Source organism: Alosa pseudoharengus, unplaced genomic scaffold, assembly GCF_046254945.1.
Source record: "Alosa pseudoharengus isolate Yale_2024_CS ecotype anadromous, Long Island Sound unplaced genomic scaffold, YU_APseudo_1.1 YU_APseudo_1.1_scf_5, whole genome shotgun sequence".
Classification (NCBI taxonomy): domain Eukaryota; kingdom Metazoa; phylum Chordata; class Actinopteri; order Clupeiformes; family Clupeidae; genus Alosa; species Alosa pseudoharengus.
In genome coordinates, this window is record NW_027468837.1 from 4,256,361 (window position 1) to 4,275,656 (window position 19,296).

Consider the following 19,296-nt stretch of genomic DNA (forward strand, 5'->3'; position numbering starts at 1 on the left):
TGGATTTTCTTTTCCTCGCAAGTAAAATGCCTAATGATGTAAATATGCAGTAATTTGGGCAAAAGTCATTAGTCTAATGGCTTTTAATTAGGGGGCCATTATGATTTGGAATGCAGATTTTTCTGTTGAGATCAGGGACTCTATTCTCAAGCCAGCTTGTTCCTTCTGATGTCCAGAACTGGGTGCTATGTTAAACAGAGATTCCTAATGGCCCATAATCCACCCCCACCTCTTGGCTTCCAGTGGAACTCAGAGGGGGTAGTGTTTTCCTGTCTTGCTCTGTTTATGTGTTTGTGCATGTGTGTAATTTGGCATTATTGTCATTGTTCTCCAGATGGTCTCGTGTCTGTTTTGCATGGCTTTGGCCATGGCTTTGTCAAAGCCGTATAGTTGTGAAGGGCCTGACTGGACTACTAATGGGGGCTTTAGGGTGAAACACTTTGTTCTGGGCCCACTCTTGTTGGCTGAGAAGAGCTTTGGATGATGTCATACTAGAAGTATGTCGCTCGCTAGGTACAAGTACAAACCCACAGGGGCCTTTCTCAGACTGTCCCTGATGTCACTATTAGAAGCCCAGCCTCGGGAGAAGAACAGGCACGCAGGCCAGATATGACATCTTTGCTAAATAAATGCCAGGTTAATGAATTGCTGTTTTTCTGGGTGTACACACAACAGTAGTCACGCATTGTTCTCCTTTGTAATGGTGTTTCTCAGGCCCAGTTCACATGCCGCCACCACTCCGAGAGGCCACATTTTAGTTAGTCAAGTTTGTCAGCATGCATGAGTGACTGTAATGGGTAGGCAATTGTTTTGGTGTGTTGAGTTGATGATGAAAAGCATACTGGGATCAGAAAATGAAATGTCTCTCACTGTGGGGTATGTACAGTAGAGCTAGATTGTACTCAACTGTTTTAGACAGCAAAACAATAAATGTTTTGCTGAAGATTGGAAAGTGCTGACTGCCGTAATTCCACAGATTTGTACAGGATTTAAACCCTGTTGAATTAAAACATTTCCACTTGTATATTTCACATGAGGGTTTACACAGTCAATCCTATTTGTTACAGTGCTCTTCTAAGAGCCAACAGGAATAATTATCTTGCAGATCAGTTAGAAGGAACGTCATGTGGTTTCACCCAGCTGCTGAGTTATGACCTCAGCGCTGAGGTAATGTGTAAAACCACAGGAAATAACCCATGTGAGATGTTGGAGTAAATCAATGTAATTTCCCCCAAATTCAAATTTCTTGTCTTTAGTCAACTCATGTACAGGAAGGGGAATTGGAAAGCAATTTATGCCAGTGTCCTCATAGAAATGAAATGTGAAATGTAAGCTACTGCTAGTGTGGACAATGGGCTTTGTGCTGTCCTCCAACATCAAAACTCAGTGTCCCACAATGTAGGCTGTCCTCTTTATTTATTAATGTACATTAAGTGTGCCCTTGAACAAAAGCTGATTTGTTTCAGTCACTCATTCACCATTAAAATCCCTGTTCACTATCTTCAGACAACTAACTATTCCATGCTGTTTTGCTCTCAGCGTTTGGGCCTGAGGCTGGATAGGTAGCCAGGGTGGCGTGACCGCTCCCCTCAGCAGGTCTGAAGGGGACAGAATCCATCTCTCATGTTGCTCAGTTGCAATTGGATGGCATACAGTAGCTATACACAACTCTGCACCTTTGCAGCTGTCCACATAATTTTCCTAGTTTGAAGATGCAGAAGCATTATATGGTAGTAGTTAAACTAGTTATGCTCTGGTTTCATGCCTACTTTCACTTGTGATAGTTGAGACCCATAAGGAATTAAACCTGTTGGTGACCTTATTTTACTATCACAGTTTGTGGTTGATAATACAGATGTCCTCAGGGAATATTTTTTTTACTCTTAGTATAAAACAGGATCCTATGGTTTAACAAACAAAACAGGATCCTATGGTTTAACAAGTTTAACATGCATTCAGAAAAATCTGTTCAGGTAGGTAGGTATAGGGGACAAGAAGGTCCTAGCTAGGTTCAGACCAGACATGCTGGACCCAACTGGGCCAGGCAAATTAATCATGGTCTCTTCTGACCAGAGAATGTGCTCCCAATAATCTTCATTCTCCACTGTCTAATCTTCATAATATATTCTTTACCTACGTTTGATTGTGCAGTTTTGCCAAAGAGCTATTTAGTTCAGACAGGATCCAGCATGTTTGGCCTGAACTTGGCTAGGACTACCACAGTAAATGCATAGTCCTGACAGTGTAGCATGGCGCTGGGAGTGTGATATGGGACTGCAAGTATCTGTGGATATACCAGCATACTGGCTGACTAGATGACTCCCAATCTTAACTTGAGGAGTAGGCCTATCATAACATTCCAAAGCCAATTGCTGATTCTGCCAGTGTTTCTAAAGAAGTAAAAGAGTGAAAACTATGACCTGGCCAAGTATGTTGCCTAATACGAATCCAAAAGAACACCTTTGCAGTATTTGTCAGAGGGTTGTACTCTGGAAGAATGGATCTCAAAAATGTGCTTTGAATCTCAGAAAAGTGTACTGACTTTGTTGCATTGAGTTGCTGCTGTGGGGTGTGAGATTTTATAACTAAACTATTTTTAATTTTACATAAGAGTACACTCTTAAAATTAATGTGTTAGAAACAACACAAACTGTGTTGTCTCTATCTGGACATAGAGATGTGTTAAAAAGCAACACAAGTTGTGTTATTTTCAACACATATTGTGTACACTCTTAAAACGAATAACAAAAGCAATGTGTTAAAGGAGAATTCCGGTGTGATATTGACCTAAAGTGTATTGAAACATGATACCGAGTGTGAACGTATGTCTCATAGCCCATCTCGGCTTGTCCCCTGCACTCCAAAATCTGGCGCTAGTTAGCCGATGCTACCAACAGCTTTTTCAATTGTGGTGCTTCGGCATCGGGCTAGCCATGCAAATAAATCACTGTTTTACACCATTTACGAGGCTCAATGTATCTCCACACTTCATTGGTAGACTTCCGAAATAATTCAGTGGAAATGCATGGATTCCAGTTTCTTCCAGTAGCAGCAACTGGAATCCATGCATTTCCACTGAATTATTTTTGGAATCTGATCCCTTATCATACCTGTTCATTCTTACTCGTCGCTCGACTTATCGTGACTAAATTCAAGATGGCAGCAAACGCTAAACTTCATGAAGATACTGTCTGTATAAATCGTCTTGTAAGTAAACTACCAGTGCTTTTTCAAAGTTCTCAATGTCTCGTTTTAAATGTCAGGGCCCTCGGAAGTCTACCAATGAAGTGTGGAGATACATTGAGCCTCGTAAATGGTGTAAAACAGTGATTTATTTGCATGGCTAGCCCGATGCCGAAGCACCACAATTGAAAAAGCTGTTGGTCTGCTGTGTCTGACAATGTGAACTAATTTGAGTAAAAACAATGGATGTTTTAATGTTTAAATCTCAGAATCTTGTTTTCAATTGATTTTGGCTCATCACTCCTGGAATCATTTCTATATGAACATCAGCAAATGCTTCTGTTGTGCTTTATGCACAGTGTCATGAGTAGTTCTAGGTCATCATTCCCTTAGTGTTATTCATCTCAGACAGACAAGGGAGTAGTTCAGTCATTTAAGCTCTTTTACAGTCTTGTACTAGTAAGTAGGATGAATCTGCTGATGTGTATTTTGGCAGTGTATTGCATTATGTCCTGAGTTGACATCTCTGTCAATGGTTTTGGGCTGGAATTGCTGTGTGGGAGTGATCTGAGGAATTATTTCATAATCTCTCTCTTTCCTTCTTTAATCTTCCTCCCCCAACCATTCCCACCTTCCTTAACATGTTTTTAAACCCCCTTCTCAGTGGAGATGAAAAATGAAAGCTGTTTTAGCATGACGTTACGTGGTTACGTGAAGTGATTCTTTGATAATTGCAATGTCCAATTTACTGCAAATGTCTTGTCAGAGTTTACATCATAGTTGTCGTATCACGTATCATCACTACTCATCTTGTCTGGTTGATTATTTGCTGTAAACTGTTGCATGTGACTCCGGTGTCGTGTTTATGTGATTACACCACTGTCTGAGAGCCATGACACACACAGACACAATCACAGGCAGATTGGAGTTTTGATGTTTGACTCATGAGGGGAAACAAGTTTGTCCTCCCCCTCTGTGGGTGAAAAATGTCTCTGCCTTAAGGGCTCAGGTACCCTTTACTTACTCCCTACTTTTGTTTGGAGGGCATTTTTGAAGTGACCTCAGGGACTCTCTTTGTCACTCCGAGGATTCAGACCAAGAGTTTTCAACTGATTGTGATCCAGCAACCACCATTCTGACTAATTACGCAACCCCAGGACCACCACTGAATAAAAATACTGATTTCCACATTGCAACTACATTACTGAATCCATGGTCAGGGACTGACAGCAATGTCCTCACGGACCACAAGTGGGCCGCGGACCACTGGTTGAAAACTCCTGATTCAGTCAGTTGTGGGACAAACACGTGCAGGATGCACACCCAGTCTCCTTTGTCTGCCAGAATTGTCTGCTTTGATTTTTTTTTCTTCTCCTGTCGCTGTTGTTGCACATTGAATGAAAAGTGAGGAAATATTTGGGCAAACGATTGAATTCTATGAAAGCATTAATACAGTGAAGGCAAGTGGTGGATCAGGGGGAGAATGTACCCCTGTTGTAAATGTTCCTCTTGTTTCACGTCATCTCAGCAGTGACTATATTAGTGGTATATTCTCTATAAACCTAGGTAACTCCTGTATTGTTGGTTACAATTTTGGAGCTCCATTGAAGGTTATGGGCTCACCAGCTGGGTTGTTCCTGAGAAGTCCAAGCTACCTTTTGGCCCTGATAAGGCATTCTGAAAGTCATGAAGTGTAACTACTTAGTGATAAGAGTCATTGTGCTGGAACCGGTCCGGCCCTGCCCCTCCCTCTGGCTTTGGCTTTAAGTATCGATGTTGTCTCATTTGTTTTGTTACCATGACTACTCACAACAAATAAGGCGGTGCACATGAAATTCCCCTCTTCTCTTGACTTAAGAAAACTTACACACAGATTTTTAAGATATTGATATTAGTTATATTCACAGTAATAATTTGATGGCTATTATTTTACTTGACAAAAGCTGTGGCAGTAGAGCTATTTTGGGCTATTAAGTTGTTAGATCTAATTATTCAGTGACCCAGTTTCATTGATACTTTGTATTTGAGATTACTCTCTTCTGAGCGCTCTTGCTTGCTTGTAAATGTTCCTGACGGTCTGTCTTACCCACAAGCAAAAGTGCACTCTGACAGTGCTTTGCAATGGCAGACAGTACCTTGCTATCCCTAGAAAATGGGCATCCCACTCTCTGGTTGGCTTAAGAACCTTCAAAGACTACATTAAACATACATTTCTAGTTGCACTAGAGATCACTACAGTTCAGCCCTGCGTTTGGAGGCGTGTAAGCATACATGCGTCTGATTTGCCCGACCCAGCCTGGTCATAAGAGATTGGGTGAACATGAGTTGATCCACCTCCTGAAGTTTACCCCTTCATGTCCCTTCCTGCAATGTTATCTTGATCCACTCAATCACTGATAAGGAATGAAGGTGCCACAGTTATTGCTGAATTCATCACTCACTTAATGATAACAGTTCTTACTGTGAGCAAGAATGGTGTCGTGAAGCCTTTCTGCCAAAACGGATGCCCGATGAGTGCCCGAAAAGCGTTGCAATATGGCTGCCGAGTGGAGGGACTTGCATAAAAGGACTTTGGTATAACTTCATGCACATCTATAGAGGACAACATACTTCCAGAAAGAAAATTACAGTTTTGCAGGACTGAATATTTAAAATGATCCAGCTAGATCACAAAAATGTTGCAGAATTCGTTGTAGACAACCTCTGATGTTTTGTCACAAACAACTGATGGGGCAGTGATAGAATAGCCTAAAGGGCTGTTCTAGAAAGGCATCAGATTCAGAGTTCAGTGGGTTTGTTTCTTTCCTTTTATATGCACTTTCCCTGTATGTTGCATTGTTATGGCATGGAGAGCCCTGGCCCTGGCATTTTTTTAAAAGCCCTATCCCCAAAGAAACACTGATTGCTTCTATGTCTTTATTTTCTCTGTTCAGTGCTGCTTCAGTGTAATCAATTTCCTCACCAGTCCTAGTCTTGAGATTGAACAATGAACAATGTCACAATCTACTTCACAATGGGTGATTTTTTTTTAATACAGCTCATGTTGTAAGCACTTGGATATGCTGTCAACATTTTCCTTCTTTTTCACCCTCTCTCTCTCTCTCACACCCACACTCACACTCTCTCTCTCTCACACACATCCACACTCACACTCTCTCTCTCTCTCACACACACACACACACACACACACACACACACACACTATGTTGTAACAGGACGAGTATGTGCTGATGAGACAAACTAATCTAAATAGGTGTGTTTATCAAGACCCTGGTCAAAAGTGAGGGAATTTGGAGTTTTGTAGCCTGACTGCCCTGCCTCCCCTCAAGTAGTCCGCATAGAAAAATAATTTTGTGGAAAATAATTTGGAACACCTTTATCAGGTGTTTGGTCAGGTGAATTCTCTTTAACATTTGCCAGTTGCCACAAGGACCCGATTCCCAATTCTTTCTCATCTCAGATGTACATACTGTACATTACATTACATACATATGTCTACTAGGGGTGTAACGGTACACAAAAATCAGTTCTATGTGTACTTTGGTTTTGAAGTCACGGTTCATTTTCATCACAGTAAGTCTGTAGGTACTGTTAACAATATTGCTAATAAACAATGGGAATAGTATTTTGAAAATGTTTTTTTTTTACATCAGTTGACTAAACTGACATATGATCCACCACTTAATATGTTTATGCTTGCAGACCATGTTTCAAATTCAAGTTCCCACACAAACACCTACTGTTGATTACTGTTAAAGAGTGCATTTGGTACATTCTGTTAAGTACTGTTAAAGAGTGCATTTGGTACATTCTGTTGATTACTGTTAAAGAGTGCATTTGGTACATTCTGTTGATTACTGTTAAAGAGTGCATTTGGTACATTCTGTTGATTACTGTTAAAGAGTGCGTTTGGTACATTCGGTACACATCTGTATGGAACCTACTGTAACATCCTGTACATAATATGTGCACCTTAACTCTCCTAATGTCTGCTCAAAATATGTCTGAATGTTTAGACAGAACTTTGGATGGAGCTACTACCAGTGCACAGAGACATCTGTAATGCATCATGTTTCATGTGTTTTGCTAAATATCAGTTGTAGATGGGATCCATTGGTTTTGCAATATAGATAGGAATTGGTAGGGTTTTTTTTTGTTCAATCATAAATCTCTGTTTAATTCAAGGGTATAACAATAGCATTTCAGGTTGGTAGGTCATGGTAAGAATTCTCAAGGGCTCACTTATGTGATGATACAAAACATTATGACTTGAGATGTTGGAAATCATACGCAGTACCTCATGAAGTCAACATGGCCATGTCTCTTGTTCTGTGCTTTTTGTGTTGCCCTGACCTTGTGTCTGTGTGTGTGCGCGTGCTTTTGGGGCAACATTCAAGTACATGGAGATAAATGTCTTGATTCAGTGTTGTGCTGTGCCCTCTTAATTTTATCTATACTACTTTGTCAAAATAAAAACTTACAAAGTTCAAAGATGTGTTGACCTTTAGAAGCAAGCCCTGCTTTCAGTCTCTGTGGCCGTTGGGACACTTTCACAGTCCTGCACTCCGTCAAGGACCGCAGATTCCATCTCCCTCCATTGCCCTCTCTGCTCCTCGGCTGATCCACTGGAACAATGGGGTGCCATGGCGACAGCCTCGATAATTAGAGCGCTCCATGCAGATGTCCGTTCTTGTCTCCTGGGCAGGATGGGTCAGAACTTTGTAGCAAAGAGGGGCTGAAATGCCAAGAACATGCCTGGTGCTCTGGTGCCAGAAAACCACATATGAACACACATTCTGAGTGCACACTCACAGCCCATCAAGTCTTAGAACAAATTAAGCAGCTTTCAGGATTCAATCTGACTATGAAGTAATGGAGTCATTCCCCCAGCTGATACGTAGTACGCAGTCCAATATGTTGTTGAAGTATTCTTGGGCCACAAACAGTCCCCAGTTCAGTATTTTAATGAGGTCTTTGTTGCTTCACATGGAGTCCAGTGTTTATGATTTCTTCTCCATTAGAGGAGACTGACCCCCCTGTCACTTGTGCTTGTTCTCCTGCAGACAGTAAGGCAATCGTAGATGGAAACCTGAAGCTCATCCTTGGCATGGTATGGACGCTCATCCTGCATTACTCCATTTCCATGCCTGTGTGGGAGGATGAGGATGACGAAGAGGCCAAGAAACAGACACCCAAACAGCGGTTGCTGGGATGGATCCAGAACAAAGTGCCTGACCTGCCAATCACCAACTTCAGCCAGGACTGGCAGGATGGAAAAGCCCTGGGTGCCTTGGTGGACAGTTGTGCCCCTGGTAAGATGGCCACCAGTAGGCATTACCAAGTTGATTGGAAAACATGGACTCATGTAATCAGTGGTTTCTGGGATCGTTTTAAAGCAAATCCTAATGATGTACAGTATTAGATATAAATAGCTACTCACTTGTACTAAGCTTAATTCATATCTAGAAAAAATCATTTTGATCTTGGCATTATGTTTGATTTGGGTGGTGTATGTGCTGTTCTACAGGTCTGTGTCCAGACTGGGAGACCTGGGATACAGCGAAACCTGTGGACAATGCTACAGAGGCCATGCAACTGGCTGATGATTGGTTGGGAATCCCACAGGTGAGCCGGAGTCCATAACTGCTTTAAGAATGGTCAAGTTATCTTCCTTGTACACATGGAGCACCACCACTGAAACTTGTTCTGTCCAAGTAGAACTTGCAGAAGGTGACCTGCCTGACCTAATGTTCTATATGTTGCTGAGATGCAAGATGAGTTAATGTAATTCACATTCACAAGTCTGTGACATTGCATTGCTGTTATGATTTGAAAGAGGACCTGAAAAATGATTGCAGAACAGCTATTTTATTTGTCTTTGAAGTGGTGACTCTCCTTTAAAGTAGATTACATTTTCAAAAGCTAACCAAACCATTTGTTCACTGAAAAGAACTAGCCCTCATATCAAACACACACCTACTCGCTCATGAATAGCATTACTCACAATTCCTCAAACAGGCAGCATTACCCTCTCCTAGGAATGTAAGATCAGCCATTACACACCTCAGCCACACCTGTGTTGCACTTTGACCATGTGCTGTTCTTATGAAATGACTGGTTTTACAGAGTGCTTAGTTATACCCAGCTCGAGAGAGTTTTTTTTTTTTTTTTAAGGCTATTAGGAATCCCTTGTTTGTCTGTCTTACAAACAGCACAGTTAGAACTATACTAGGCAGTTTGTGTGTTATCGACGTTAACCTTGTGAGTTGTATATCTTCAGGTGATCGCTCCAGAGGAGATCATTGACCCAAGTGTTGATGAGCAGTCGGTCATGACGTATCTGTCCCAGTTCCCTAAGTCCAAGCTGAAGCCTGGTGCTCCACTCAAACCCAAACTCAACCCAAAGAAAGCCAGAGCGTATGGCCCAGGTACTGTGTGCAATCTGAATAGATTCAAGCCAACTGATGCCCATCCTAGAGGATGATAAATAAGAAGCAGAAATGGTGGCAGAAAGTATCACTTTTCAAATAGAGGTCAAATAGATTTTAAAAAATGTTGTTTTGAGGTTGTCAGTTGCCATGGCACAGTAACTCTGACTGTAGATGTACCCATGGGAATAGCCAGACAAGGACCCAATAGCAGCTCTGAATTCACCTAATTGAAGCTCTGTATTAAAATAATACAGTCAATCAACAGAGCAAGGGGCTAAATGTGAGTAATCTTCAGAATTTTCATTACTCCAGTTTTACTTTTTTTCCATGAAGTAATTTTCTTACCTTCCACAGCTACTTAGAGTGTCTTCCCAATCTGAGGTTTCATTTTAGCATGAGTAGAAATCAGTCTCTCTCTCAAAGGGAACCTTTTATTTAAAGTTGTGCCCTATACTTATCACTTTAGTCTGGGCATGGGTGTAAATGCATCAACATGTTAACATGTGTATTTTTGTGTTCATGTGTGTGTGTTTTGAGGACACATGCTTGAGGACTATTTCTTTTGTTCTTGACAGTAGCCATAAACAACAGGATGTCCTGGCTTTAAGCCTGTCCCATGCAGGCATCCTGTGGCCGGAGTTGACTCTGGTGCATTACATGCAAAACAGTGTCTGAGTCAGGGCCAGGGTCCGGGCCCGGCCGCAACAGTGTCTGACGGCAGGCTGCTTTATCCTGATCAGTGACTCAGTCATGTTTGCACTCCTGCAGTGGCTAAATGAAAATCAAATCCATTTCTTTCCAAGATAAGGAACCATGTGTGTGTACATATGATGGGCCCTTGGTCTGTGCAGTATTTGGCAGCCCCACCCTGCCTGCCAAATCAAAATGTGGTAGCTGTAGCAGCCTTATGATTCACTGAAGAATGGCCTCAGTAATTGGTTGCTGTAATTAGTAAGTGCACAAAGTACAAGATTTATTGTTGAGGGAATTGGATTTGATGAAATGTGGTGATTCAACATGAAGAAATGCTTGGAATGATCTTTAGTCTTTTATATATTCTAATGGCATTAGCCTCATGGATGCACAGAGAAGTGCACGTGTAATGCTTGTGTGGTGTTGGTATTTGGGAAGTTCCCATTTAGGGGAATGCCAACATCCAATATTCCCTGATGTAATCGTTCAGACATTGTGGACATAACTTAAGGTAAAAAACACTACCCCATCCCAAAATAAAGAGCTATGTTATCTTAAGTGTGGGGTTGCAAGGTTGGCCTTAACCCTTGTTTAGAAACACAATGTGAGGAAATCCTTGGTCATTACTGTTTGCCACAACAATAGGGCCAGATGCACCCATTTTAATCAGCAGTAAATGGTTCAGGATGCTCGCTCGTGAGTTGAGACCAGTGATGCATAGTCAAGTCAATAGGCGTATGCATGCCATCATTGATTCATCAGGTTGGTCTCTGTTATGCTTGGCACCTATGGGGGAGATAAAGTGCCATTGTCTGTGTGCATGCTTCAGAGCGTTAGCTAGCACTCTTCAAAGAGCACCTCTGATGGTCTTTTGTTTATTGGTTGAGAAATGTTCACTTAGAGAGACTGCAGTGAAAGAGCCACTTCTCAAGTCATGCCACTGATGGCCCTTAACATGTTTTAGCCTGCTACACACAATTAATTGTTGTCATACTGAAGTGCTCGCATACTCTGTGTTTAGTTTCTTTGCTATGTCTCTGTGTTCAGGAATTGAGCCTGTGGGGAACAGGGTGATGCGCCCTGCTGTCTTCACTGTGGATGCCTTCAGTGCTGGTCAGGGTCAGGTCACTGTTTACATTGAAGACCCAGAGGGCACCAGGGAGGAGGTGAGCTCAGCCATTACTGGCCTCTCTATAGAACGTGCATCATCCACACTCCTCTCTATAGAACACACATCATCCACACTCCTCTCTATAGAACACACATCATCCACACGCCTCTATAGAACACACATCATCCACACTCCTCTCTATAGAACACACATCATCCACACTCCTCTATAGAACATCCACACTCCTCTCTATAGAACACACATCATCCACACGCCTCTATAGAACACACATCATCCACACGCCTCTCTATAGAACACACATCATCCACACTCCTCTTTATAGAACACACATCATCCACACTCCTCTTTATAGAACACGCATCATCCACACGCCTCTCTATAGAACATCCACACTCCTCTCTATAGAACATCCACACTCCTCTCTATAGAACACACATCATCCACACGCCTCTATAGAACACACATCATCCACACGCCTCTCTATAGAACACACATCATCCACACGCCTCTCTATAGAACACACATCATCCACACTCCTCTTTATAGAACACACATCATCCACACTCCTCTTTATAGAACACACATCATCCACACTCCTCTTTATAGAACACACATCATCCACACGCCTCTCTATAGAACACGCATCATCCACACTCCTCTCTATAGAACACACATCATCCACACTCCTCTCTATAGAACACACATCATCCACACTCCTCTTTATAGAACACACATCATCCACACTCCTCTTTCTCTGCCCCTGATCAATATGTCTTGACCTTTCCTTATATGCTATGTATTATATGTTCTGTCTCTGAATTGTGATAAACTGAATGTGCATCAGTGTTAACACTGCCGATCACCTGACCAGTACAGCTACTTTAAGGGCTCTTGCTCGTCAAGTGCCTTGCAGCTGCACTCTGAACCATGCGGTCATACCTGGCAGAGTTGTTGACTGTAACCTTTAACTAGATCAGTCACTGCTGCATGAGCTCATCACTGGGCTCATCTTCATGCCAGTCCTGAAGTCAACCCTACTGCAGTGATCGCACCAGCCAAGATAAAAGCTAAATGTGTGACACATGTTGTGAATGCTGTGATAATTGTTTGGATAATGCAATTCCTACTACAAGAATCTCAATTATTCTCCAGGTCAAGGCTGTTCCTAATGAAGGCAAGAAGACCTTCAGTGTGACCTACATCCCACAAGTAATGGGGCTGCACAAGGTGGGCACAGTTCAGACATCTGTACGCTTGTCTTTTGGATTGGGAAGCAATTGTTGGTGTTTGGACGCTATACAAATCCTTTTTTGGGGGGCCCTTGCAGGTGACTGTGCTGTTTGCTGGCCAGCAAATACCAAAGAGCCCATTCGAAGTGGACGTGGATAAGGCTCAGGGAGATCCCACAAAGGTCCTTGCTAAAGGGCCTGGCCTTGAGCCATTGGGCAATATTGCTAACAAGCCCACCTACTTTGACATCTACACTGCAGGTGAATTGAATCACCTTATTATAAGTGTTTATATATGTATATATTTTTATATTCTGTTTTTACACCTCTTAAATTTACAAGCAAAACAAAATGCTGTGTTAAAATATCTTAGAGATTATGAGACTATACTTAGTTTTTGTTCTCCTAGAATACTCATTATAACGGAGAACAAAATGTTCCCATCAAAATACAGACAATGATTCTTGTTTCCTGATCACAGGGGCCGGAGTGGGTGAGGTCACAGCGGTTATCAAGGACCCCCAGGGCAACAAGAACACAGTCGAGGCCATCTTGGAGGACAAGGGAGACAGTGTGTTCCGTTGCACCTACCGGCCAATCCAGGCTGGCCCCCACACCATCACAATCACTTTTGGCGGCATCGGCATTCCCAAGAGTCCCTTCACAGTCACCATTGGCCCAGGTACCCGTGCATCTACCCCAGAGTTGCCCTTTCAACCAACAGAGAACTGGTTCTGTTCAGAAGGCTTTGAACCTTGATGCGGTCTCGTGAGCCAGCCCACTACTAGAGTTTCGACTGAGTCTCAGCCTACATTGGAAGGAGGCAGACTCATAGTTTTAGAGCGAGACCACGAGACCTTGTTATTCTGACAGTTATTCTAGTTTTTGCCTAATCTGTCATTCCAATGCGTGCCTCTGGTTGTGATGATCGATGAGATGAGTGAATTATTAAATTTGGTTGCTTGAGTGAATTATTAAATTTGGTTGCTTGAACCACAAGATATTCATTTCTAAAGGAAGTTTAAAGAAGAAGCACAGTGGGCATATGTGCTTTCCTTCCCATCACTAGTTCCTTGCACAACTAAACTGTGGAATGACACGTCCACTTCGGTTGACAGGAATGGTTCATCTGAATCATGAACCAAAACAAAGACGGCTTTAATGTAGAGATGGGTTCCAGGTCGTGTTTAATGATCTACTTTCACACCACTGACCGCGGAGCTTCATCTGGCAGAACCGTGACTTTATATGATCCGTGTGTGTAAAAGGACTGTTAGCAAGCAAGGTAGTAAGAGCAAAGCAGTGTTTTGATACCCAAGCTGTTTTTCTCTGGTATTCTTACAGACCTTTACAGTCTTTATAAAAAGCTGTAAAATGCCACCACTATTAACCAGCTGTGCATGTTACGTGCAGTCGTGCATGTTTCTCTTTTTTTAGTGCCAAGTTTGTGAAGTCTGTTTTGTGGCCTTCATTTTCACAGCCCTAATCTTTAAGCACTGACATTATTGGAACATTAAAGTATGTTATATGTGGAGGCATTAGAGCAGTATTTTATAGACTAGCACCAGCATCCAGCAACAGATACCATTTTTCTTTGCATGTCGAACCTGAACACTTGATGAGAGTCCAATACATTTGATTTAGATCGACTGCTTCTATACTAACTGACAGCGAGGGAGGAATCTCATTGTTTTAATCAATAAGAAAGAAAAAGGCTATAGTATCAGACAAATTAGTCTGTATTGTGTTGTTACCTCATGTAGCCATAAAACATAAAACACAAAACACGAGCTGTTATTAGTGGAAAATGAGTATCCGTGCATTCAGCGGTGTTTATGTCCATGTGGCCAGAGATGAGGATGTGAGAGGGGTGGTGTTGGGAGCGCAGAAGAGGACAGGCATGCTGGCACTGGGACATGGGGCTTGTAAAACACCAAATTCCATCTCTGTGAGGCAGCTTTTCCAACACACAGCTCTCCTCTCAAGCAATCTTTTCTCAGCACAGTGCTTTAATTGATTTTCCAAAATAAAACGTTTTTTTTTTCTTGTCAAAACTGTGTTTTTTTTTGTATGTCTATGCCGCGAGTTTTCATCTGTGTAAATAGATCACACACAAATAAACCTAAATGCCTAAAAATAACCTCTGTACAAATCTCTGTGCAGAATACAGTCCTGCTGAAGATGCATATATGCAAGGCCATATATCAAGGCCATGTGGTGCCATATATCATATTTCCTGGTGTTTAGCAGCCAGTTATTCAATTCCTGTCTGGTTTTGCCTTTACACTTTTGCTTTTATGCTAGAAAAGATGGATCAGCAGCTCATAGTCATACGTGTGTATGTGTGTGATTGTATTGTAGCCTCCAATCCAAATGCCTGTCGTGCCACGGGCCGTGGGTTGCAGCCTCGAGGCGTTCGTATCAAGCAGACGGCCGATTTTAAGGTGGACACTCGGAATGCAGGGAGTGGAGACCTGAAGGTCTCAGTCAAAGGGCCCAGTAAGTGGTCAATACATCATTTGAGTTTAGTTTGTTTATCTCTGTGCTGTTTTCTTTGCCAGCATCTGCACCACATACTAATCCTCTCCTCTTACTCACACAAAAACACTTTTATGAATGTATTATGAAATATGGCATTTTTCTCAATAAGAAATTAAGCTTGCATTAAATCTTCAAAATTGGCACACTTGAAGAATGTACTAGATTATGCAGCCACTGATTCAATGCTCAAACACATAAGCTGAAGCCTGACGCTGTGGATAATACTGCTTTGGATATTGTCTTTTAGTGTGGTTCATTGTTTGTTTTTCTGTGTTAGTTGTCATGATGTCAGTTGTGTTTCTTTATCCCTGTCCCAAACAGAGGGTCAAGATGAGCTGGTGAAGCAGAAGGAATCGCTGGATGGTGTGAATGCCTTTGAATACTACCCACTTACGCCTGGAAAGTATGTAGTGACTATTACATGGGGAGGAATGCATATTCCAAAGAGGTGAGCACTTATTAAATCAGAGCACATACAGTACATGCATGTTCAGGCAGATACATGACCAGTCCCAGATGCTTCAAAACACTGTTGTTCATATGTCTTGCTCTCTTTTTTTTCCTCCTTGCTGGGAAGTCAGCCATTCAAAAGCTTTTAAAATGTGTAAGCTGTAACTGTTGCTGCCACAGTGTGTTTGAGCCGGTGATTTCATGGGCAAATTCCCTGAACAAGCACCATATGCTCCTATTTGTCAGCTTCCATCACAGCAGTCTCGTTTTCAGAGTGCCACGAAGTTTGAAAAGTTTAATAATGACTGGTGGTAGCGATGCAGAGCAATGTAAAAGGCCAACGGAGAGAATGTTTTGAGGCTGAATTTTGGGCTTCTGCTCGGGCAGGCAGAGGAAGTGAGGGAGAGCAGACGCAGGGCAGGACGGGGCATTACCTCATGCTCAGCTTGTCGCTGATGTCTGGAAAAGCAGCACCATAGGGGATCCTGGCACATAGGCACCGAGTGTGTGTTCTGTAGCGCAGGAAACAGTTTAATGTCTTCACACACATTTCCACGTTCCAGGTTCACTGCTGCTGTACCCAGTGAATAGCAGTGCAGACAGCTCTGTTTAATGGGCATGCAGAGCCCCCCTGCAAATGGTTTGGTGGTGTTGGGGTTTATTTAGTTTTGTTTTGGAGGGAGGCACAGTGTTGGTGATGACTGGAGGGAAAGGAATCAGGGTTGGTGAGGGTTGAAGAGCCAGTCAGTCTACTAGTGTACCAAGCGTTCACCAGGCATGAAGTCACATCTCCTTATCAGAGAGTTTGACCTGAAGGACGGAAGATAAGGAGGTATCAGTCTTCCTGAGATGGCAACTAGTCCCGTTCCCATGTGAACAGGGTTGCACAGGTGACTTCACACATGAGAGGTTGAGAGTACAGCAGCAGAGGCTGTGATTGGCTGAGGCTAGGTGTGGCAGAAACAGGGTGAACGTGCTGAAATGCCTCACACAGAGTTGAGTCCAGATCAGCACAATTGCAGCCCTGTTCTGTTCTCAGCTCTGCCCTGCTTTCTCCACTCACCACCACACCTTAGCCCAGCTCCCAACTATTCCCTCCACATTCACAAACACACACATTCATGCAGCCATACACTCCCTGCCCAGTAACTTTCATCACTTTCCTGTTCACATTTGTTCAGTCAGAAAGTAATGGAATTCAGCAATATTGTTTTTGTTTGTTTGTTTGTTCTTCAGGTTACAAGCAATTCTAAGCAATTTTACAAATGCTCAAATTAAGCTAGTTTTTATAGGAAGTTCGTTAACTTATTGTACCTCAATTATTCTCCTGCTGCTTAAATAAACAAGGTGTGTCCATGCAGTCAGACATGGTGTTTAATTGTTCTCTGGCAGTCCCTTTGAGGTCCAGGTTGGCACTGAGGCCGGGCCACAGAAGATCCGAGCCTGGGGCCCAGGACTTGAAGGAGGAGTGGTGGGCAGGTCTGCTGACTTTGTGGCAGAATCCATTGGCACAGATGTGGGAGTACTTGGTAATATTTCCTGTTTGAACTCCTTAATTATTATAGATTATGTGATAACTAATCGCTGCAATTTCATTAATTCCAGCAGGGATTTGTTCGGGTATCTCCCAGATTAGCAACTATCCTGTAACATATGACAAACTCACTCTTATCCCTCTATTGCACATGGTGTTGCCATATGGCAGCAATTGATTTAGCTTACCACTAATCACCTGAACGTGCCGATACCTGTATGATTATGAGGAAATCTGTCACAATCAGTGTTGCCACAGTTACCTTGAAAAAGTAATCTGATTACTGATTACTGATTACTCCTTTAAAAAGTAACTTAGTTACTTTACTGATTACTTGATTTTAAAAGTAACTATGTTAGATTACAAGTTACTTTATTAGTTACTTTCAGCAGCTGCCGACAACACCCCCAACGCCTCAACATAAAAATGATAACCGGTTTTGCCAATACTCACTATACTGGAAGTGCATTTTAACAGCAATGTATAGCAGACATCCCAACCTAACCTACTTAGATACTGAAATTCAGATGTTTGTTCAATAATGTCTAAGTACACCAAATAAGGAAGGCCTATTGATAGAAATTGTTATAGTAAAATATGTAGATTTTTTTTCATGTAGCCTTGGCAACTAGCCATCTTGTAGCCTATAGGCCTGAGTAATATGCAAATGAAATTACACTTGTTAAACTCACCTCAACAAGTCTTTTGCAATCATTTAACCCGCAGTGAGCAATGCTAAAGTTGCTGTTACAAACAGTGCAGTGTGCAAGATTATCATTATGTTTTAATCTTTTGAGACAATTGGGTACACTTTTGTGTAGTCTGATGTGAAATGGGTCTTAAATCTTCCTTTTTGAGGGGCACTGACGCTGCCATGACGCTTCTGTTCCTAGATACACTGACTGAACTGATTAATTATGTTTGGGAGAAAAGAGATATAAGCACTTACACTGAAAACGGATTGGTTGATTTAGCAAAACAGACCAGGATGCTCTCTGTCTTGGATGCGCTTCAGGCAGAAACGCACCACTCCTCTCTCTCTCCCTCTCCTTTGTGTGCGCATTAAACTATGCACACGCGATTTGAAGCAAAGATTCTAGAATCTTTGATTTGAAGTCCGGTCTGGCTTGCGTGCTCTTGTTCGCTCTAGGTTCCGGGAGATTTTATGTAATTTGCGGGCGTCAGGAAGCCGCTATCAATATGTGGGAGACTCCCAAAAGTTCGGGAGACTTGGGATGTCTAGCTAGACAGCACTTTGTCGCCAGCACAGAACGTACAATGTACCTTAATGTTGTCATGTTTAGCTGACACAAACTCAAAGTAATGACTGATGAAATGTGCATCTCTCTCTCTCTCCCTCCATTGTTGTTTTCGTTTGTGTCGCTGCACGTGAATTGTCCTCATGCTGAAAACGTGAGCATAGCCTACATGACATTAATCCCCAAGACAAGAAGAAAGCAAAGAATATATCTTTTTATTTAGGAAAATGACAAAAATAGTAACGCACAGTAACTTAGATAAGTAACTTTAATCTGATTACTGGTTTGTAAATAGTAGCGCGTTAGATTACTCGTTACTGAAAAAAGTGGTAAAAATAGACTAACGCGTTACTAAGTAACGCGTTACTGGCATCACTGGTCACAATCATACACAAAATGAAGTAAACCCTATAGAAGTTTGTCATGTTCACCCATGTTCAGTATTGGTTCAATTGTTCTTTCACTTGCTTAGCTCACTCTGTCTTACTGGCTGTTGTAGGCTTTGCTATTGAGGGCCCTTCCCAGGCTAAGATTGAGTGTGAAGACCAGAATGATGGCTCTTGTGATGTCAAGTACTGGCCAACAGAGCCTGGAGAGTATGCCGTGCACGTCATGTGTGATGATCAGGATATTGAAGACAGTCCATTCATGGCCTACATCATCCCTGACAACAAAGCCAACAATGTTGACCAGGTGAGCACTCCATGTCTTTGGTTTTGGACTAGGATGTCCCAGTGTAGCCTTCTTACCATTCCACACACCTGTACATAAAGGTAGTTTGGTCAAAGTTGCCAGATGTAAAACTTGTTGAACTTACTGAACATATCCTCATTGTCACAGCTGT

The 19,296-nt window shown here is 42.2% G+C and overlaps 1 protein-coding gene across 1 annotated transcript in view; it reads left to right on the top strand.

The window, feature by feature from the left end:
* Positions 1-19,296, top strand: part of flnba (filamin B a) — a 62,542-nt gene that overhangs the window by 9,620 nt on the left and 33,626 nt on the right. The window contains exons 2-12 of the mRNA XM_076269300.1: positions 8,247-8,495; positions 8,711-8,808; positions 9,464-9,611; positions 11,355-11,473; positions 12,592-12,666; positions 12,767-12,929; positions 13,150-13,350; positions 15,030-15,167; positions 15,531-15,657; positions 17,052-17,188; positions 18,952-19,145. Coding sequence (XP_076125415.1) covers positions 8,247-8,495; positions 8,711-8,808; positions 9,464-9,611; positions 11,355-11,473; positions 12,592-12,666; positions 12,767-12,929; positions 13,150-13,350; positions 15,030-15,167; positions 15,531-15,657; positions 17,052-17,188; positions 18,952-19,145 — 1,649 coding nt within the window. The remainder of the gene's footprint in view (positions 1-8,246; positions 8,496-8,710; positions 8,809-9,463; positions 9,612-11,354; positions 11,474-12,591; positions 12,667-12,766; positions 12,930-13,149; positions 13,351-15,029; positions 15,168-15,530; positions 15,658-17,051; positions 17,189-18,951; positions 19,146-19,296) is intronic.